The following is a 24,532-nucleotide window of genomic DNA, read 5'->3' as shown; positions in this document are numbered from 1 at the left end:
ATATTGCTATTGAAATAATAAAAGAAAATGAGGATCTTTAGCCTAAATCTACTAAGGAATGTAAAAATAGAAAAGATTGGCCAAAATGGAAAGATGCAATTCAAGCAGAACTGAGTTCACTTTCTAAACGTGAAGTTTTTGGACCTGTAGTCCAAACACCTAAAGCTGTAAAAGCTGATAGGATATAAATAGGTATTTATGTGAAAACAAAATGAAATTGATGAAGTCGTAAGATATAAAGCTCGCCTTGTAGCACAAGGATTTTCACAAAGGCCCGGCATTGATTATGAAGAGACATATTCTCTAATGATGGATACAATCACATTTAGATATCTTATTAGTCTGGCAGTATGTGAAAAAGTTGACATGCATCTAATGGATGTTGTTACTTCCTATTTATATAACACTTGATAGTGAAATTTATATGAAAATCCCTGAATGATTTAAAATCCCAAAAAGATATAGAGTTCCTTGAAAAAATTACTCAATCAGATTAAAAAAAAGTTTATATGGAGTAAAATAATCTAGACATATGTGGTACAATCTTCTTAATGAATATTTGTTAAACAATACGTGATGGTAAGTCTACCCAACTCCCCAAGAAATACCCATAAGAGCAATCTTTTCCTCTACCCTACGCTAATAATCATCTTCTCAAATCTGGTTAGTAATTGAATGAATTCCTATTTCAAACCAATGAAGATTTAATGCAAAGTCGAAGTATCCAGCTGTTTTACATCCAACAAACAAATGAAAATGACCCTATTAAATGTTCCCCCATTAACTCACCCACCGCTCATGATTTAAGAACCAATTTATAAACCCCAAAAACCTCATTTCGGAAAACCATAAAATTTTCCAACCATAGTTTCAGTTCCATCTCCCAGTAGTCAAGTTTGAAAGCAAACCATGGTTCCCCCCCCCCCAACAAGGCCATGATCTTGTCTATAACCTTAGGCTCTCATCGGTTGGACCAGGTTGTGTCACCGGTTCGGACGTGATTCATGACCTAAGCGGCCTGGACTTGACCATGAAACTCCATTACCTCAAAGCGGTTTACTTCTTTTCCAGCCATGCAGTGGAAGGGCTAACTGTCATGAACATGAAAGAAGCCATGTTTTACCTGCTTAACGATTACTACATCACCTGTGGGCGGATCAAGCGGTCGGAGTCTTCGGGTCGACCGTACATAAAGTGTAATGACTGCGGCATAAGGTTCGTGGAAGGTGTTTGCGATGAAACTGTGGATGAATGGCTTGAAACTGACGACGATTCTAAGAGGAATTTGCTTGTTTATCATCGAGCCATCGGCCCTGAGTTGCCCTTTTCTCCTTTAGTTTACTTGCAGGTATCCTTTTTCTACCAAAATTCATCTTAACCTTTAAATTATATATATATATATAAATCGAAAAAAAAAACATTTAAGTCGCTTTACTAATACAATATTTACAATATCAACTTACCTAAAGCTCAAAAGGCGATTTTCTTTAAACATTATTAAATCACTTTACGATTATATTAAGATAAAACTAGATTATCTTTGGCTAACTATATGGTGAGAAAATAATTTTTTTCCTCCATACTTCATGCTTATAATATTTTTTTGGTGGTTATTTTTCTAAAGGAGTAATTACGAATTTCAAGTATTAATCATGAAAAATATCAAAAAGTATCCCTAATTTTGTAATCTATTTAACTGAATTTTTGTCCACTAAATTTTTGTACCAAATATACTATATTTATAAAATATTTATATGAAAAAAATAAATAAAACTTTAATTGAAATGGTAAATTAAATGTTTAAAATCATTATGTCTTTAGATCAAACTCCATTTATGTGTATTCTTTTTTATATATAAATTATTAAAAAATTTTAAAATAATATAATTTATTTTACAAAACAATAATATTTTAGTTATTATTGAGTTGGTGGTAAGTAGTTATATATAGTACAGATTAATAAAAATATGACAAATAATATGTGACATCAATACATAATTTTAATTTATATATTTATTCAAAGTTTATAAGTATAAAGAAAGTACAAATATAAATATATATTCAAGTAACTATAAAGTTTAGAATCAGTCAACTACAATACAGATGAACAGAGAAAAGTGTAGAATTAAACAATTATAATATAAATAGATAAAAGAGTTGAAACAATCCATATTAGAATTAATAACTAAACTAAAACTCACACATGATAAAAATAGATAATAAGATTCAGAGGTCTTAAACTTGAGTACTCAAGACTAAAAGTAGCCATGGACAGAATAGGATTAAGGCTTGATTTGAAAAAAAAAATTCTAAACCTAAGCTCATGCTTATCCATATCATTATTTTAAAATAATAAAATATTAAAAATGTAATATTTTAGATTAATATTTATATATTTTTAATAAATGAAATTCGGGGTGGATAAGATAGAACTTTCACCGATATTTTTAAAAAAATATATATTTAATTGATATATCTTATTAAAAAATGAAAATAAACTACGAATATATAGAAAATATTAAAACAATGCAGATAAAGTCAAAATGATAAACATAAACACTTATGCAAATTTATAGAAAATTGAAATAAAACAAAATGTTAGTTTAATTAAAATGGTAAAATTGAAATAATGAATATTATGGGTTCAAAATCTTGCAATTTTCATTATATGTTATCAAAATATAAAAAAAGATATAATTACTTTCAACTTATGATTGATAAGATACAACAATTCAACAAAAGCTTTATATACTAACAAAAATAACACATCCAACAACAATTCGATATTGAAAATTTTGTGCATGTTTGTGCAGGTTACTCTGTTCAAATGTGGTGGAATTTCACTAGGGCTGAGTTGGGCTCATATCCTTGGAGATGCATTTTCAGTCTCTAATTTCATCAACAATTGGGGCCAACACATGGCTAAGGTCAATGTCAATAGTTCCCCAGCCCTCGCACCAAGATCCCTAACCAATACTGCAAAACCTGAGGCACCCAGTGAACCACTTTCTGCAAAGCAAGTGAACCATGTGGGAGACCTTTGGGTGCTTGCCAATAACTGCAAAATGGAAACTTTTTCTTTCAACTTGACCACAAAACATTTATCAAACTTGCAAGCCAAGATTGGTTCGGTTTCGGCTTTCGACTCAATTTGTGCCCTACTTTGGCGAGCGATAGCCAAAGTCAGGGAAGGATTTGAGCCACAAATTATTACCGTTTGTAGAAAAGATCCATGCCATGACGATAGCAATGTTCTTGGTAACAATCAAATTATAAGATCAATCAAGGCAAGCTTCTTGGTCGGTGAATCGGATTTGAACAAGTTAGCAACGTTGATCGCCAATGATCAAGATCAAGTGTGTGATGAAAGAAACAAGATTGAAGCCGCAGTGGAGAAAGATAATGGGTGTACAGATTATATCATGTATGGATCAAATTTAACATTTGTGAACTTAGAAAATGCAGGTTTATATGAATTGGAGTTGAATGGAGAAAAGCCAAAGTTGGCATATTATTCAATCCAATGTGTGGGTGATGAAGGAGCAGTTTTGATTTTTCCGCTGCCGCACGGTTCCGCTGCTGAAAATGAAGGTGAACCAAGATATTTGGTAAACCTAACTTTGCCCGAGGGTCAAGTATTTAAGCTCAAGGCTGAGCTAAAAAGGGCTGCTCTTCTCTAGATTTCTCTATGCTAGGGATTTCAACATAGAACTTAAAATACGTTTCCTACTATTTAAATCTGATGGTAAAAATAAGTTGAAAAGGGTCATGAGGCTAGTTTGTGGGGATTTCTAGTGCAAGCTCTTATACAAAAAGTTTAGCCTAAGCTTTTACCCATTTAATGTAACAAGTCATTACAAAATGAAATATTATATTATAAAATATCTTATATGAGTTAGAATATATTACAGAATTTCTTACCAACATAACGTGATATCTTTTGTAACAAAATAACTTATCCTTGAGTTGTAATCTATTATGTAAAGCAAATTACAACATATTTTACCACCAATGTAATATAGTTAGTTTGAATGCATGATTAATTTTAGAATCCAATTATTTTATTTATTTACATTTTACTACTTATTATCATAAAATAATATCTAAATATTTGGACAGATCGATCTACATGCATAGAATGGATGACTAAACTCATTTCAAACTATTACAAGATGTGATACAATTGAGCCGTTGGAAAGCAAGCTGAGACAACGATGAAGCCAATCTTTTAGATTGACGAGGACTCATGTTATACGAGACAGGACTTAAGCCAATATTCTTTGTGGTAACAATATGTCGATATGTTATTAGTTAACACTTCAATTATGATTCTATGAAAGATATCGTTTACGAAAAGTTTATTGATAAATTGGTATCTATATTATGTATTTTTTTTCAATTTTATACTTCAATTCTTATTTTCATTAGAAATGATTCTTAAATAACTATTATTTCATCAATTCATCATTAGTCAACAATAGTCATTAATGACATGACTTAATCACACAATAGCACGTGGTATAAACACTGTCATTAATTGTTCAAGAGTTAACCCAACATTGGCTAACATTGATTAGCTTTAATCAATCAACTTTTAATTCGAATATTTTTTATTTATATGTATTTTGAATTATTTTTATATTAAATAATTATATATAAATTTTTATTTTATATAATAAAATTTCGTGAATTAAAAAATTAAAATTTTAAACTTTCATTTAGAACATTTGAATTTTTTTAAATTTTTTTAAAAGTTATATATATCTATATATATTTTTTTAATATTATATAATTAATATATTTTAAAAATATTATTTTAAATTTTATAAAATTTTCCTTTTTGAAATTATTTGATATATATACATAGAGTGCTTATGTGATCTTTTGTGCCACATGATAACTTTTAATTTATGATTGGCTTTTTTAATAGAACCTAACAATGATATTGATTTGGATAACAAAAATATAATTTAATAACTAATTCTGATTAAAATAAAATTTAGGTATCAATATGATAACTTTATGTTTAACAAATGAAAATATTTATGTTTAAAAGAAAGAAGTGATGTATTTTCTTCTGTATATGAATTTCTAATGTGGCTGAAAATTGTTTTTCCATGCATGTTTGATATTGAAGAAGAAGGGGATGAATCAAAGTAAATATGATCTTTTATTATTTTTATATTTAAATCTCTACAGTAATGGTATGAAACTTCTTTTACATAAATAGTATTATGAAATTTCCATTATTTATATTGACTTTTTATATATTGTTATACAAAATTGTCAGTGTTGTAATATTAAATTTTATTTTTTTTCCAATACAAAATTCTTCCAATGCAATTTGTATTAAAAAAAATTAATCCAATGTATTTTAAATATTTTACATTTTAATCCTAAAAATTATTATTTAAAATCCCTTGAATAAGTTAAGAGTTTTTTTTTTTTAATTTTATTTAATGCATCACTAATTGTGATTAAGTTTTTTTACATAATATTTCCATAACCAAATATATAGAATTTTTAAATAAACATTATATAATACACAATTAATTCATGATATTCTCATATATAATAAATTATCAAATTTATGACTGTTATTATCAATCAATAATCAATATTAAATAACTAAAAAAAACATTGGATTATTCCAGATAATAATTAGCGATCTTTTAATACAAAAAAAACGAGGGCTGAAAAACCCCTAGAACTTGTGCACACTAACGTATGTGGCCACACCTTTATTGATGATTATTCCAGATATGGGTATTCATATCTAATGCACCATAAGAGTGAAATCTTTGATAAATTCAAAGAGTTTCGTGCGAAAGTGGAGAAACAACTAGATTTACCCATAAAAGCACTTTGGTCTAATCGAGGTGGAGAATATTTTTCGGGTGAGTTCTTAACATACCTCATAGAGAATGAGATCTTATCCTAATTAATCGCGTCGGGCACTCCACAACAGAATAGCGTGGCAAAGAGAAGGAATCGAATGTTGTTAAACATGGTACATTCGATGTTAAGTTATTTGAAGCTGCCAATCTTTTTTTGAGGATATGCGGTACAAATAATGTGACAGCCCTAAAGTGACCCTAGTCGCGGTTTCGGAACCGCTAAACCGAGTCACCAAATTATTTGAATATGATATTTATTGTCTAAAATAAATGTGTGAAAATTTTAAGCTTCGATTTAGTAAATTGCATGTGAATTTAGTCAATAGGACTTATGTGTGACATTTTTGAAATGTGATAGATCAAAACATAAGGACCTATTAGTGCATGTTGAAAAAGGGGGGACTTGCATGTCAATTTCCCCCCATCTAGTAGTGGCCGGCCATGACATTAGGATGGACAAAGGGTGATGGGCAAAACATGTCATAGACATGTTGTGTTGGTGCATCATGGGAGGAAACAATAAAATAAAGAGCATGGGCAATAAAATATTAGTGTTAGTAGGATGAGAAACAAAAAAAAAAAGAAAGGATATGTGTGATTGTCCCCCCATTGCCGTGAGTTGAAAGAAAGAAAAACAAAAAAAAAAGTGTTCATCCTTTGGTTCATCCTTGGCCGAAAATTTTAAGGAGGAAGGAAGAAGAAAGGTTGAAGAGGTTCGGCCATGCATGTAACTAGGCTAAGGTATGTTTGATGATGTTCCATGAGATGCATGCATGTTTTAGTTGTTAGCTTGAGTTCTACCTAGCCCATGGTCTAAATCTTGCTATGTGATGGAAATGACACTCGGCCATGGATGCATCATTCTTGCTTGGTGTTGATGTTGTGTTGGTGAGATATCAAGTTATTTTTGTGACCAAGTTGAGATTTGAATTTTTGGAATGAGTAAGGTTTTCGGCTATGGTAAATATAAGGGTGATGGATGTTGTGTCATGCTAAATCTAGATGAACAATGTTAGTGCTTATATCTCGATATTCATGAGTTTCTTTCTTGGTTTTACCTCAAACCCATGAAGTATTTTAATTGGTGTTGTTAGAGGTTTCGGTCATGGGATTATAAGCTTGTTAGTTTTGATGATGAAATTTATGCCTTGCAAGGGTAAATGGTGTCTTGATGCATTCGGCCATGGTAGAAAGTAGATGTGAAATGGTAGTAAGATAAAATGCAAAATGTTAGTATTTGATTACTAGTGTATAAATGCGTATTAGCCGAGTTTTGAATTTGAAACGAAACGGTATATAACCAATACAAGTAACCATACTTGTGGGAAGTATTAAGCATATAATTGGCCTCAACATATACATGCATACTCGGCCACATGAGAAGATTAGTGTTGCATGCATTCGGTTAGAGGCAAGCATATTGATGCCTTTATCTTGGTTAGGACAATGGCTAAAAGGGAGTGTGGGTTAATATGTTGAGTTGATGCATGATTTCACATGTATGTGACTTTAATGTCTAATGTATAAATATGGGCTAAGTGCCTTGTGTTCCTCTTTTCGATGCTCAAATGATTAAATCAATTTATTTGTTTAATTAAGCTCAAGAGTAAAGAGGACCAAAGTTGGATAAAGGAAAGGAAAAAGTGATCGAATAGCCGCCGAAATCGTTCAACAACATCCGAGGTAAGTTTTAAGTGATTAAACGTTGAGTAAATTCAATTATAATAGGACATGATGAGTTGATTTAATAAGATATGATGTGTCCATGATATGTTCTAAGCTCAAATGGTAAGTTCTTAAATGTTTGAGCTTGGGAATTTAAGGGTAATTTGAAATAGTCTGCTTAGGACAGCAGCAGTAACGTGACTTTAGAAAATCATCATAAATTTATGGATTTGAATTAGAGGCTGAATGAGACATGAAATTAAAGCTTAATGAGTCTAGTTTCTTATAAAAGAAACCGTGTAAGCAAAGGAATTTCCGATAATGAGATACTTAAAGTTGTGTGAGACAGCGCAGAATGACACTGTAATCCTCTGTTCTGTTTTTAGAAAATCATTATAAATTTTACAAAAATGGTTATAAGATAAAATTTATATTCTTAGACTCCTTAATGAGTCTAGTTTCAAATGAAATCAAATACAACACATTTTTAATTCTGTAAAATGAGAAATTTGATTCGTAGTGAAGAGTGGTCAGATCAGTCAAACAGTGAAACAGGGGAAAATTTAAGAAAAATCTGGTATTGATTGGCCAAACCTAAAATTCTGGAAATTTTATGGATGGAAGATATACGAGTCTATATTTAGGAAAAATTAACGGAAAGTGATTTGGAGTTTTGTAGCTCCAGTTATAAATAATTTAGTGACTATTGCTCAGGAAAAACAGCTTGTGCTGAATTTGAGATTGTGTTGTAAACCTTGATAAACTTGTTTTAGTTGCTCATAAGCTATTGATTAAACCCATACGTGAATTCTAAATTGTGATATTGGAAAATGATAGATGTAGATTCAGCCAAGACAGTGTGTATACATGAAAGTGTATATATGTGATAAGGCCTAATGGCCGATGTGATGAATGTGAAAGTGTATATATGAGATAAGGCCTAATGGCCGATGTGATGAATGTGAAAGTGTATATATGTGATAAGGCCTAATGGCCGATGTGATGAATGTGAAAGTGTATATATGTGATAAGGCCTAATGGCCGATGTGATGAATGTGAAAGTGTATATATATGTGATAAGGCCTAATGGCCGATGTGATGAATGTGAAAGTGTGTATATATATGTGATAAGGCCTAATGGCCGATGTGATGAATGTGAAAGTGTATATATGTGATAAGGCCTAATAGCCGATGTGATGAATGTGAAAGTGTATATATGTGATAAGGCCTAATGGCCGATGTGATGAATGTGAAAGTGTATATATGATAAGGCCTAATGGCCAATGTGATGAATGTGAAAGTGTATATATGTGATAAGGCCTAATGGTCGATGTGATGAATGTGAAAGTGTATATATGTGACAGGGCCGAGTGGCCAACGTGATGGATGTGACAGTGTATAAATGTGATAAGTCCCGAAGGGCATTTGTGTCAGTACTATATCCGGGTTAAAACCCCGCAGGCTTTATGCGAGAATATTATCACTGATTAATGTCCGTAAGCTTCGTGCTCGTACTATCCGAGCTCTAAAGACCCGATGACTACGTGTGGGGATTTTGTCCGGGTAAGACCCGATAACTTCGTGTGGAGATTATGTCCGGGTAAGACTTCGTAATAAGAATTGCTTATAAATATATTCAATGCGAAAGGTTAAACAGGTATGTACTCCAAGTTTATATGTGAGCTCGATTTGCACTAAATTATAAGGTAGTTATGTGATGCATACGAGAGCAATCTATGAGACTATTCCTATGATTATGTGACATCGGATCAGTGTGAGAGGTTATGTGAAATCATACGATATATCTATGTCACATGAGCTCACTTTTATGTGAAAGTTTATCTGCCTATTGTATATGATGAGATGTGCATATTCGGTAAAGGGATGGTATGCCCGAAGGAAGAGTGAAATAAAAATACGAACAACTATGTTATAATTTGATTGTTATCTGTTGACACTGCTTAAAACTTACTAAGCATTGTAATGCTTACTCCGTTTACTCTGTTTCCTCTGTTTTATAGATCTCATTGCGAAGCTACAGGCTCGGGGATCATCAGCAACTAGTCACACTACCACTATCCATTGTTTGGTACTGCTACGTTTTGGATTATCTTATGGCATGTATAGAATAGACTAGTAGTGAGAGGATACTTTGGTTAATGTATATAAGTCATGCGAAAATGGCATCTTTTGAATGTTTACTTAGAGAAGTTTAAATTTTATCCCTGGCTGTGCTTAGTACTTATTTAAATGAATGATCTTTATTTCAAGAAAAAGTTCAAAATTTTACTGTTCTGACATGAGTTACAAGTCCGGTAATGCCCCTTACCTATTCCGGCGACAGTTACGGGATAGGGGTGTTACAAATAACTTGCTAAATTCTAAATGATGTGCCAACTAAAGCAACGTCGAAACCTCTATATGATTGTGGCATGGCAGGAAGCCAAATCTAAATCACAAAAGGATTTGGGAATGTCTAACCCAAGTAATGGACAAAAATGAAAGAAAGTTGGATTTACAGACAGAATTATGTATGTTTGTAGGATATCCAAAGGGAACAAAGGGTGGTTTGTTTTATAACCCGAAAGAGCAAACTATTATAGTGTCAACACATGCTACTTTCCCTGAAGAAATTTACATGAATGACTTTATACCTCAATGTAAAGAGGTACTCAAGGAAATTTCGAGAAATATACAAAACCCAATAGAAATAGATCTAGGATCAACTCCTAATAGTAGACCTGCAAACAATCAGCAGCATATGGTGCTTCGTCGTAGTGGAAGGGTCTCTCGTAAGCCTAAGTTCTTCCAATCTGGAGGAAAAGTTTTTAACACTAAGTCTGCTAAAAAGGAAGATGATGACCCACTCACATATGATGAAGTGATGCAGAGTGTTGATTCCAAGCTTTAGGAAATAGCAATGAAAGCTAAGATGGATTATATGGATTCCAATTCAGTGTGGAAACTTGTTGTTGGATCTGGTTCCCTAAGTGTAGTAATTTTATCTAAGTACACTTGTAGTTTTTTAAACAGATTGGTTAATAAAACTATTCAAGAATTACGTTAATACTTTGTATATTGTCATCATATGGTTTTTGCACGTAAAGCAAAATGAAGTAAATGTTGCTCTCTAGTTGTCTAATGTTTAACTAATCCTACGCGGTATTATGTAGTTGGGTCATAATACAGAAAGACAACTTAGTCTAATAAAAAATGAACAAACTGAGTGAAATACTAATATGTTGTCTATCAAGTCCAATTCAAGAGATGCTTTGCCTTAAGCATCAGAGTGAACGACTCCCAGAAGATAGAGGCATAGATGTGACTAGTTGGACTGACAGTACATCGGACTGGTCCCAAGCAAAATAGATCAATAAAATTTTTGGATTTATTCACTCATGACGTTCATAGTGTGACATACCAAAATCCTGAGTAGATGACGGACTATGTATGTGTGACTCGTACACTTTGATGTAAATAAAAGCCTGAGTTCAAATAGATAATAAATCAAAAAGTAGTGTGTTGGGTGTATGACTTCTGCAGTATGTAACATCATTCACAACAGTGAAATTCATAGCCTAAGATATGGGTAAATATCAACAATTTGATAAAATCAAGTTGAAATGGTTTCAATTGAGTCAAACATTTTCAAATGTGTTTTAGCCATTTTCGAACAAGTTAGAATTGCTCCAGGAAAAAAAGTATCAATATTTTACAAGATATCGATACCCTTCTAATAATCGATACCAAATTGACATTATGTTTCTTTCAAACCCTAGTAGGTATCGATTCAGTATCGATAATTTTCTTAAGGTATCGATATATTTCCTAAAGGTATAGATATTCCTACTCCAACTGTCACTGAAATCTATATTAATTACAAAAAAATATCGATACCCTTTTAGTAGGTTTCAATACTCATTGTTGCAAGTGCAGTTAATAACCTGGTATTTCATCTCCAATGACTACATTCACTTCTACAACAACCACAATAGATGGAAATCAATTAGAAGATATAAATACCATCTTCCAAAGGTCTAGCAACAACAAGAGTAATGTGAAAAGCTTAAAGATCAATTAAAACAACCTAAAGCTTAATTCTTTCATACATTTTCTTGTAAACACTTGTGAGCTTTCATTGTATTCATCTAGCTCAAGTGTTCTTTGTATTTTTGCTTCATTGGCAAACATCCTGATCTTATAAGGATTATTTCTTTGTTTGATCATTTGTTTCTCTTTGAGACAAAAGGTTAATCCTTAAGGTTTGGGTAGAAACCATAAGAGAATTGTATCTTAGGATTTTGAGGCATAAAACTTAAGAGAGATTGTAAGGTTAAACATTGTCCTCAAAGGTTTCCAAATTAGTAAATTTGGGGAAATCCTTAATTGTGGTAAGCTAAGGTAGTGGAGTAGGCAATTTGGGTCGAACCACTATAAATCCTTATGTTCTTTATTGCATATTTTTCATTACTTCCACCACAATTTCTCAAAGGTTAATTCAGCCTCCCTATCGACGATCTCGAGTTGATCCTTCAGAGCAAACAATTTGATACTAATTGAATTTTCATGAAGAAAGATGTAATGATTACCATGAGATAAAATAGGATCATATTAGGAGAACAAATATTATCCCAAAGAGATCAAGGATATCTTATGAAGGTAATACACTTATGACAATGTCATTAGACGAACACTGATTGAGTTACTTTCTAATGGTATGTCATTGGGGAGAGCTCAGTCACAATATTATAGTGGAATGACTTCTTAACTAAATGAGTTTATAATTAATAGGTGAAAAGCTAGAACTTAATTATAAATCATTTGAGCCTCAATTGCATATGCTCAATTAGCCCTCTCCGTCAGCTCATTGAAACCAGAAATAAATTACGTGTTTTAATCGAAATGCATGAGATGAATAGAAATAAAGAAATAGGAAACATTTAGGAATGATTATGATTTTATTCGAAATGGAGAAATAGAATAATTTGGAAATGAATGTAGGTTTCTCAAAATAGAAATGAAAATGAGAAATTATACATTCGAAAATGTACATGGATTGCTCAAAAATGATCAGAAGTATGAGTTTATGTTTTTTAGCTATTTTAAAGCCCGAAAATAAAAACAATTCATTCAGTCATGGTGGACATGTTAAATGGTGAAATATTAAACAAATTTTTTTAGAAATTTTATTAAGGGTAAAATCATCATATTTTATCGAGGGTAAAATTGGAATGAGAAAATTATTTAATATAAAATATTGAAGTTTATTTTGGGAAATAGAAAAATAGAGTTAGGTTAGATCAAATTACAAAGTACTGAGTCGAAAAGTCCGAAAAGTACTCGTCATTGAACCCGATGTGAAAGAGACTCAAAATCCCCTAATGTAATATGAAGAGGTGACCCTAGTAGGAATTCTAGGGGATGTCGTCCAGTCTAATCCTACTTAAAGGAGAAAGTTGTTTTTCTAATTGAAATAAACTTCTACAACTCAACAAGAGTTCTACCTTCTCTTCCTATAAATAGATGGCTCTATTAACATAAAACTTTGAAAAATTGTTACTCCGTCGAAAAATAGAGAGAATTTATTCTCAACTATTAAATATATTTTCCAAATTAACAATTCTACTGATTTCTATTAAAGAAGAGAAAACTTTTATTTTCACCCGAAAAAGAAAAGAAATTTTTTTCTAATTCTTTATTTTTATTCAATTGGTTCGAGCCCACACTTAAAGCAATCATGCTATGAGAATAGCGGAAAAGATCATTTAGTTGAAAGTTAGAATAAGGATTCGTTAATCCAAAAACACAGGCACGATTTCAATCTAAGGTTTATTGCTCTAAATATCACAAACCGAGTTGATTTTCAAAATTTTAATTTTTTGTTGTGCAAGAAAATCGTTTCAAACTAAATTTTTTCCACCAATTTGTATCAGAGCTCCAAGTTGTACTATGTTTTTAGTGTAAACTGAGATTGAATCTCTCTCTTCATCTTGTTTGATTAATATTTGATAAGAAGCCGCATTCTTATAATTCTTTGCATGTTTAGGGGAATGTTTGTGAATGAATGTATATAATTTTCTTATTGTTATGAATGATAAAGTAATTTTTCCAAATTCATGATTCTTAGAAATTTATTTATAATTTAATTTGTTTTTAAGGTATATATATTAGATCATGGATTATCAACTCCACGTAGGATTTTATTTTATTATTTATTTATTTAGAATAAAATATTTGAGCCAAAAATGAACATAGGAATTTTGTAACCTAATTCTTTCCTAACAAAACTCGAAAAACAATATGAGAAAAACCTGACCTAGTAGAGTCGACGGTGGTCCGACAATGATGGCTGATAGTGGTCCAACGACTGTGGTCGATGATGGCCCAATGGTGGTCAACAATGACCCAATGGTGGTCGACGATGACAGTGACGTGGAAACGACAACAAAAAGGCTGTGACGATGGAAACGTAAACCAGTACCGCAACAAAAGACCGTGGTGGCAACATTGAAGACCCAAAGTATGCTTTAGGGTGAATTTTGTAATTTTATAATTTAATTATTTTTTTAAGATGGAATTATGAAAACTTTGATTGATCAGACTCATTTAAATTTTGTGCTTGTATATTTATAAGGTAAGCATAATGATATTTATATGACTACGAATGTATGTTCATGTATATATGATATGAGCATTCCATATAGACTTGGGAAGAATAACACATGTATTTGTCATGTATATATTAATCCCTCATGATTGAAATCAAAAATTAAAAACCTTGCATGTTTTTAAACTATTGAGTTGGAAAAGGTTCTTAAACAATACCTACGACATCTGTAACATCTCGAGATCGGGCCTAGCAGTTTTGGCCTTGCAAGTGAATGTTCACCAATATTGGGACGAACAAGTACTTTGGCGAGCAGGAAAGTTTGCCAAAAGAGTGTCGGCGAGGAGTTCGCTAATATTTCAGCTTAGCAATGTACGCCAAAAAATATGGTAAGGGGTTTACCAAATTCATTGCCAAGTTGGGTTCACCAGTGTGTTTGGCGAACTGGAGTTTTCCAGTTGAGTTGCAAATTGGAAGTTCGCCAATCAAAGATTGAGTCAGACTCAAATTAGGAAATAGTGATATGGTGTATCTAAGAATACTTTTTGTGCAAGGAATACCTTTCCTAAGTCAAGTAGGGTATACTACGATATCCAGGACATTTAGGTTTATAAATATGACCCTTAATTCATGAGAAGTCTTTCATTGAATATTCTACCATCAAGTCTTTGTTCTGAACTAAGTTCGTTACACCCAAGTTAAGTCTCTACCCTGTTAAGTTTGATTGTCTAGAAAGCTAGGTTTACTTGCATGTTTGAATTCTGTAGGTTTTTCTGTTTAAGTAATCTTTATGTGTATCTATATTGCGAACTAGTATGTTCACTAATATGTTTTTTAAAAGAATGTTTGAAGGTTCATATCTTGTGTGCAAACTACAATGGTTTTCAAGAACTTTGTTTTTAAAAGCTAAGTCTCAATAGTAAGTTTTCGTCTATTTTCAAACTCTGAGGCTCTATTTTCAAGATATAGTTTTAAGCTATATTTTTAAACTAAGTTTGATGTAAGCTCATAAATGAGCTAATATTTTAATGTATGTTTTAAAGTATGAATTTATAAATTGTGTTTTACGAGCTTTTATATGAGCTTTATACAAGTGTTTTCAAGCAAGCTCCATATGCGAGCTTTCTATGATAAGTCTTTGTATGTGCTCCTTCGAGAGCCTTATGTTGGTATACCAAAGGATTGTGAGTGCTTAGAGCCTTATGTTGGCATACCAAAGGATTGTGAGTGCTTACCTCTCAGTTTCTGTGATATTGGGCATTGAGGCTCTAAAACATATGGAGAGATAAGGGAATATCGAGCTATACTCTATTCACCAGGACATGTTGCTATACAAAAGAGTGTATTGCTTCGCTGCACTTATGAGACATATTATAAGGACTCTTTGAGTCACTCTAAGGCATTATAAGGAGATCTGCATATCCAACGAGACTTAAGTTATATTATTATCTATTGGTATACCAAAGGATTATAAGTACTCACCTCTCAATTTTTGTGATTTTAGGTGTTGATGCTCTGGGACTTAAGTTCGTGGGCATGCCTCATGCTATATAAGTTTTATTTTCAAATGAGCACAAGCTAAGTTTTTTAAGTTTGATTTTCAGTAAGTTATGTGAAATTATTTTTAAAAACTTATGTTTTCTGACAAATAAGATGGGCAAACTACGTCTCATGACCTTCTCCGCGAACGCAACACTTGAAACGATTTTCAAATTAAGTTTTTTTTCTATTTTAAACTCTGGTTTTAAACATGCTCTATTGATTTCTAATTATTCACTAAGTTTGCAATGAACTCATCCACTCCTCTCTTACTTCATAGGTAAGTTGGTCACAGATGGCAGTGGCAAGGTAGATAACTTAACGAAGCTCATTTATAAACAAATATTAGCGAACTTGGGAAAATAGGTGATGGGGTTATATTAGTTATGTGGGTTTAGAATTACCATGAGTTAACTCTCTTTGAGATAATGTTATTTAAGTTTAAGTTTTTTGCGAACCACATCTTAGAATAAAGTTTGATGTTTATTCATGTATAAGTGTACGTATTTCCTTTGTCATAATGTACAAGCCAGGTTTATTATTTTCTACAAACTACTATTTTCTGCTACCTCAAAAATTACATGCATACCCCTATAATATGCGAACCCAGGTAGAATGTGTGAATCCATATATGTATGTGAACCCATGTATTTATACGAACCCTATTAAAGCATGATAACCCATGCATGTACGTTTTCCCTTTGTTACAAAATCTATTTATTTGCGAAGTTATATAATATGTGAACTATTTAACGAACCTATATTACAGTAGGCAAACCTTCCTTTTGTTTATTTTTGTAAGCTCGCATGTCTACATTCTGTGTTGAATATTTTCGCTATTGTTTTATGAATTATCATATTATTTGTCGCAAGTCAGTGGTGTGTTAGAGGTTAGGTTGGAAGTTAATAGAGAGTAACTTTGGTGGTTAATGTGGCACGTCGGATTCGGGTCGAACCTACTCGGTCAGGTTTGAAGTGTTAGAGCCTCCATCAATGGTCTTTTGTGGTTGCATGAGACAGACTTGGCCCAAAGTAGACATTGTGATATGGATCTCACTGAAGAAATTTCCTGAAAGTATACAGAATTTTTCTTATGATCGTATGATAGTTAGCCAGCCTCTATAGTAGGTATTATCATGCGATAGGTGTTGAGTTGATGGTTATACACTCAAAATCATCTAGTTAAGTAACTCTCCAATGAGCTATGCTTAAGTTAGAATGATGTTCAAACGTTACATAATTATTAATACGTGTGAATGCCCAAAGAATTAGGTTCATGTACTAATTGGATAAAAATCCATGTTCTTACTAGTTGATCATGATCACCCCAAGGTGGCTTGATTCAATGGGTGTAGGAATTATTGTTGAACCAGCTTACAAATGTTTTCAATGTTTAATGTAAGACACATGCATCATCTTAATGCATATTGAAATGTAGGAAAACGTTTTCAAACATTTTCTTAATACAAAGATATTAATATATGATTGCTTTATTTTCAGTTCGAAAATGACACCAACTCCCTTATTGAACATACTCATTGCAAATAAATAGAACAAAAATAACTATAAGAAATGAAAAAAGAACCTAATAGTTTTCCTAAGCTATGGAAAACTTAAAACAATTCTTAATAATAAGGGCACACCGACCACTCAAGCTGAGGCTAGAAAACTCTAGGAGGAGTTTGATAAGATAGCTCATTACTATATGCTAGCAAACATGACCAGCAACTTATATAAGCAATTGAAGAGTTGTAAGATTACCAAAATAATTTTGGATAAGCTAGAAGACATTGTTAGATGTCAAGCTGCCTTAACTCGACAGTCTACTATAACTAGCTTGATGAATGCCCAGTAAAAACTAGACATTTCAGTCAAATACCATATGATTACTACTATAGGATACTTTGCCAAGACCATAGATAATGAGACCAATTTGGACCAGAACACTCAAATTGAGATGGTGTTACAATCCTATGAGTTGATATTGAATGGCATCTGAAGTGTAGAAGCAAACATAGTTACCGTTTCTTCCTTGGAAGGGAAAGGAAAATGCGCTAAGAAAAGCAAGGCTAATGTCTCTAGGGCACCATAGGTGGAAAGGAAGAGAATGAGGAAGCCTAAAGACTTATCTAAGTTTAAATGCTTCTTCTGTAGCAAGAAAGGACACTTTAAGGTGAACTGTAAAGAGTGGAAAAAAATACCTGGCTACTAAAGGCAAAGGTATGTAACTCTTAATTATAGAAACTTGTTTAGTGGAGGATTCAATAGACCACTAGGTCATTGAGTCGGAAGTCGCTAATTATGTTTGTGCTGCTTTACAAAGGTTTGAGAAAATGAAAGACCTTAGAGATAAGAACTTATCATTGTGAACCGGGAATAAGACAAGTGTGGTAACTAAAGTAGTGGGAAATATACATCTTTATTTTGATAATTTAGGAAGATTATTTTAAGAGACGTTTTGTAACAACCCATTTTTTAGTGGTCCCAAAAATAATGGTTTCAGAACCCTGATTTTCGATAATCGAGTTAGTAAATATTATAAACGAGTCTATTATAGAATTATATTAAGTCTTGATCCACTAATTTAAGCGACTGAATAGTTAGTTAAGAAAAAAAGGATTAAATCATAAATTACGTAAAACTTAATCACTATTAAATTTTATTAGTTAAGTGGCTTATTTAGTAAATGTGAGAGGACTCATATGGTATTTAGACCACAGTGAAGCATTGGTGGACGGTTCATGCAAGTCTTGGGTGGAAATTTTGAATTAACTACAACGGTAAATTGGTAATTAAGTAAATAAAAACATAAACTAATGAAATCAAAGTCACCATCTTCTTCATTCTAAATTTCCCAATTGAAAAACACCATTTTTGAACAAAAGAGAATCGTTCAAGCTTAGTCCATTTCATGTAAGTGATTTTTTATTCTGTTTTTAGTGAATTTTATGTTTTTAAGATCGTTGTAGTTCAATCTAATTAACCCAAGGACTATTTCATAAAACTATTAAAGGTTTGAAACTTTCCATTAATGATTTTTAGATGTTCTTGAAGTTAAATGGTAGAATTATGAGCTTGGTTGTTAAATAGGATTACTTTATAATGGAATTTTTGTTAATTTTGAGCTTACGAACTAATATGAAAATATGTTAATTTTAGCATGAAATTTCTATAAATTTTAGTATTTGAAGGCTAGTTAGGGTTGAATATACAATCAGTTTTAATTTTGGTGTTTAAATGTGAAAGATATAATAGTTCCGACTTTAGAGATTAAATTGAATAAAGCGTAAAAGTTTATGAAACTTTGTAAAATGAAATTAATAGGTCATATTCATGAAAATAAGTATGATAATACAACTGGAATTGATAAATTGAATTTAACTATTACATAGATCAAAGATTGAATCATACAAAGGAAATTCAAGGAAAAGAGAAAACTGCAGAATTGTCCCTACGAATCAACTCGATAACCAAATATAATAGGTAAGTTCAGAGTGTAATGAAGTGTACTTATATATGTTGTTTGCTATTGAATTATGTTTATATATGTTGTTAATATTGTGAGTTGTAATGGAAATGTTATAAACAAATGCTAAGGTAATGATTAAATTAAAAATGATTCAATACTGGTGAATGTGATTCATATGGATTTTTGAAAGAACGTAACGTATTTACAGCATGTGTATTGATAACATGGAAGTGACCTAATTTGTAACTGCTACGAATCTTGTTTAAGTACCCGTTTAAACTTAGTAAATGATTAGGATATGATTAGCATGCAAAAGGGTTGGAATGTGCGCTTGTACGGGTTTGTACTTTGATGCCTCTAATTGCACAATCATACCTCTGTTTGCACTTTGGTGCCTCTAATTGTAAAATTGTGCCCCTATTTGCACTTCGATACCTCTAATTGCATAATCGTGCCTCTGATAGCACTACAGTGTTCCTTAGTATGGTGTAGCTACTCGAGTTCGAATTAATTTGTTATAATTCATCGAGCTAGTAAAACATGTGATTAATTATCAATTGACTTGTTGATATATGTGAATGCATATGAATAATCTTGATTGTACTATTAATACAAATGGGATTACCTTGTGATTTGAACTTGTGCAAAACTCACATGTAAATTGAATATCAGGTTGTCATCTTTATAATACTTGTTTAAATTTCAATTGCTTGATTGAGGAGATTTGGTTTATAATTTAGCTTTGAACTTACTAAGCTATTATAAGGTTAGCTTGTTTCATTTCATGTTTACTGTAGTTGATGTTTTGTAGAACAAGGTAGTTGGATCAAATTCAAGGCTCACATTATCAAGCTTTAGTCTCGGTAGATTTTGATTTGTTTTATTTTGATTTTTTTGCATATATATAGGCTATTTTCTATTGATGGTTTAAAGTTATAAGCTTAAGTTGTAATGTTTTATAATGATTAATATGTATAAGGTTGAATTTAATGATTCTTATGGTACACATTTGATAAATGATGATAGTATGTGTAGTGATGATATGTTTATCCTTGAATCATGGTAGATTATGTATTGGTAATTCTTGATGAATGGTTGATTGTTTGATGTATGATATAAGGTTAGTTGTTGGCTTAATATTTATATGGTCAACATTGGTAACTTAGATGCAGGACTATTGACACGGTTTGAGTTTCTCAAACGGCCCAACCACATGACCGTATAAATGTTTACAATGTTTTACAGTTATGTCCACACAGTCATAGTTTGTTGCATGGCCTAGTGACAGCCGTGTCACCTTATATTACATGGCATTAGCCTTGTACATGGTTAGAGTACACGACTGTGTGGTTCAATTTCATACGGCCTAAGCCTGTCACACGGTTTGACCACACAGTCGTGTGACCCATGTTTTGCATTTTTACCACACTTTTCTGAAAATTTTCAAATTAGTCTATGCTTAGTTTTGAATTGTTTTTAGAGCTTTCTTAAGCTCAATTTAGGCCCAATCATGCATGTATAACATGTTTTAATTGAATGTTTGATGATTAATGAGTATTTTAATGAATTTTTACTTAAAACTACTTGTTCATGTTCTATTATTTACTGTAGCATCTCGTAACCCTAATTTAGTGACGAAGACAAGTGAGGGATGTTACACGTTTCTATGTATCATGTCTCAAAAGAAACTTAATTTCTGTTGCATGTTTATATAAAGACGGCTTGATCATTACTTTTAATAATGAAATTGTAATATTTAGAAATCACAATCTTATCTGTAATGTATTTTAATAATCTCTATTTTATCAAATCAAATATATATACACTGCTTGAGACTGAAATATCGAATAAAAGACTTAAAACTTCTCACTCTAATGAGGCGTACCTTTAGCCATAAAACATAATTAAAAGATTTAACATGATTAGAAGGTTTCTAAACTTACTTTGAAGTTTCGTTAAAGATTTCTAACGTTTTAATGAATTTTTGAAAAATAACAATCAAACATGTCGAAAAAGTCAATACCATAAATTGAGTAGCTTTGTGTATTTTAAAGGTTGAGAATTAGTCGTAGGTGAATTATAAGATGAACGAAATTGGTTTTAGGCAAAAAGATTAGGTATAGACAGAGATATTCGAATTTTAAGTTTTTCATGTTAAAGGTTTCGATTACATAGGAACTTAGTTTAGGCTTATGTGTTTGATTGCTTGTGGTGAGCCCTTGGCTGAATTTTGAATGTATTGTTGTGTGAATTGTTGTTTTGAAGTTTCGGATTCAATAGGACCTTCTACAAGTAGAGATAAAGGCAAGAAAAAGTTAGTTTGAGTTTTCGACTTTAATCGGCAAAAGCATAATTGGTGAGTGTTTGGAATAATTACTTGTGGACATGATTCAATACGTTATTTGGGAATTTAGTAGTAGCCTAAACCCCTACTTTAAATTTCAAGCGTAAGCTTTCTCATACTTATGTTTATCTTGTGATTTATATACTTATGTGAATATGAATTTGTGAACTAAGATGAGATGATATAGCATGTGATATGTGGATATGATAACTATTGTGAAAGTCTAAACGTTTACATGTTATCTATATGTTAAATGTTAGTGACAAAATTTTGCTAAAGATACAAATATGCAGTGATAGTGCACGAATAATCGGTAAGTGATATGTGTTTGTTTCGAATATTTTGACCTGTGATCTTGAAATCGTTGGATATAGTTGGCTTGTCACAGAATTGTGAGTACTCACTTATATGTACAATAATTTTAGGCGTTGAGGCCCTGAGACATATTGGAGGGATAAGGGAATATGAGCTAAGCTCCATTCAACGGGACATGTGAAAGGAAATAAGGAGAGTATTAGCTTTATACTTCACTTTTGGGACATATTTGACTCTATTAGTCTATATGGTGTGTTGGAAATTTGTGTATCCAATGAGTGATGATAGAGCTCGTTTTTATGTTTCATAACAATTGCCAAATTGTCTTAAAATGTATATATATGTAATGTGATATATGCCCATTATGCAATTTATCTATAAAGATGTTTTAAATATTGTGATATATGCTTGAGTGTTAGGTGATTATATGTGTAATAGGATATATAAGAGAGGCTCAAAATCCCCTAATATAATATGAAGGGGTGGCATCCCTAGTAGGAATACTAGGGGATGTTGTCCACCATACTCCTACTCTAAGTAAGAAGTTTTTCTAGTTGAAATAAACTTCTACATTTCAACAAGGGTTCTACCTTCTCTTCATATAAATAGATGGCACCGGTTGAGCTATTAACACAAAACTTTGAGAGATTGTTACTCTGTCAAAAAATAGAGAAAATTTATTATCAACTATTAAATATATTTTTCCAAATTAACAATTCTACCAGTTTCTATTAAAGAAGAGAGAATTTTTATTTTCACCAGAAAAAAAAAGAAAATTTTTTCTGGTTTTGTATTTTGATTCAATTGGTTCAAACCCACACTTGAAGCAGTTCGTGGTATGAGAATAGTGAAGAAGATCATTTGGTTGAAAGCTGAAATCAAGGATTCGCTTATCAAAAAACACAGGTACGATTTTGGTCTAAGATTTATTGCTTTAAATATCACAAATCGAGTAAATTTGTAAAATTTTAGTTTTTCGCTGTGCAAGAAAATCATTTTTAAACTGGATTTTTTTCAACACTTACTGTAAGGGATAAAACTTATAGGGTGTAAGTAAACCTACGAGAAAAAAATGCGGATAAAAAAATGAAAACTTATAAGGCCTGACTTGGAGTAGAATATTATACTTAAAAAAAATGTATCGATTATGAAGAAATTTTCTTTCTGGTTGCCATGCTCAAGTCAATCCGCATATTACTATCCATTACAATGACTTTCAATTACGAAATTTAACAAATGGACGTTAAGATAGCATTTTTGAAAGGCTATATTGAAGAGAGTATCTATATGATGCAACCCATCAGATATATAACTAAAGGAAATGAGTATAAATTTTGCAAACTGTTGAGATTCATATATGGATTTAAGTAAGCATCCTACTCATGGAAACAAAAATTTGATCAAGCAATAAAAATTGTTAGATTTGAGAAAAATGTAGATGAATCTTGTGTTTACAAATGTTTAGGGATGGAAATGTGGTCTTTCTCATTCTATATGTCGATATCATTCTACTCATTGGAAATGATGAAGAGACATAGTCATCGGTTAAATTGTGTTAACCCAACAGTTTAGCATAAAGGATTTGGGTGAAGTTAATTTTGTATTTAGGCATTTGAATCCTAAGTGATCAAAAGAATAAAGTGATAGCACTATCTTAGGCTTCATATATAGACAAGATATTGGAGCGTTATGCAATGACCGATTCAAAGAAAGGTAACTAACTATAGAGGATTGTCCTAAGATAGTGGAAGAAAGAAAACATATGAAAGATTCCTTACACTTCGACAGTAGGAAGTCTCGTGTATGCTATGTTATGCACATGCTTAGATATCTATTTCACGATAGGATTAGTGAGTCGATATCAAAAGAATCCAAGACCAAGACACTAGCAGGTAGTTAAGTATATACTCAAGTATTTCTGGAGAACAATGGATTATATTCTTGTGTATTCCAAATGAGATCTTACTCCTATCTGATATACTAACACTGACTTCCAAATGTGTCGAGATTTGAGGAAATCAACCTCGGACTATATTTTTGTCCTAGACAACGGGTCTATTGTGTAGAGAAGTGTAAAGCAGAGTTGTATTGTTGACTCCACTATGGAAGTCAAATATGTGGTTGCTTCTGAGGCTACCAAATAAACAATATGGCTTCAGAAGTTCCTCACTGATATTGAAGTCATTCCTGGTATGAGAAAAATTATCACACTATATTGTGACAACAGTGCAATAATAGCCTAATACCAAATAGACGAAAAACCACAAGAGTACGAAACATATTGATAGGATATATCATATCATAAGAGAGGCAGTTGTAGACAGAATTGTGGATGTAGTCAAAATCGCATCTGATGACAAACTTGCAAACCCATTTACCAAAAATTTACTAGCTAAAAGTTTTGAAAAACACGTGGAGAGCAAGGAATGCAGAATATGACTCATCTACTTCATTAGGGCATGTGGGAGACTGTTAGATATGGTGCCCAGATTATAGTATATTTGTTTGTAAACTTGTAATTTTTTTCAAACAGATTGGTTGATAAAACAAATTCATTGATTACATTAATATATACCCTATATTATTGTCATCATATGGTTTTTGCATGCAAAGTAAAATGAAAGCAAATATTGCTTATTGGTTGTCTAATGTTTAAATTGATACTGAGCGGTATTACGTGGTCCGGTCCTAATACG

The 24,532-nt window shown here is 31.8% G+C and overlaps 1 protein-coding gene across 2 annotated transcripts; it reads left to right on the top strand.

Annotated features, from left to right (window-relative positions):
• The first annotated feature begins 646 nt into the window (after positions 1-646).
• On the top strand, positions 647-4,431 carry LOC107904997 (protein ECERIFERUM 26-like). Of its 2 annotated transcripts, XM_041112600.1 has the most exons (3): positions 647-1,348; positions 2,814-3,591; positions 4,120-4,431. In XM_041112600.1, exons 1-3 carry the CDS (start codon positions 1,031-1,033, stop codon positions 4,176-4,178), a joined length of 1,155 nt encoding a protein of 384 aa, XP_040968534.1. In that variant the 5' UTR covers positions 647-1,030; the 3' UTR covers positions 4,179-4,431. The 2 variants fall into 2 exon arrangements, with proteins under 2 accessions (XP_040968534.1, XP_040968533.1); XM_041112599.1 differs by lacking the exon at positions 4,120-4,431 and having other exon boundaries at positions 652-1,348; positions 2,814-3,884.
• Positions 4,432-24,532: the final 20,101 nt, after the last annotated feature.

Source organism: Gossypium hirsutum, chromosome A05 (assembly GCF_007990345.1).
Source record: "Gossypium hirsutum isolate 1008001.06 chromosome A05, Gossypium_hirsutum_v2.1, whole genome shotgun sequence".
NCBI lineage: Eukaryota > Viridiplantae > Streptophyta > Magnoliopsida > Malvales > Malvaceae > Gossypium > Gossypium hirsutum.
The sequence above is the reverse complement of the archived record's forward strand: the minus strand, read 5'-3'. Positions and strand labels throughout refer to the sequence as shown.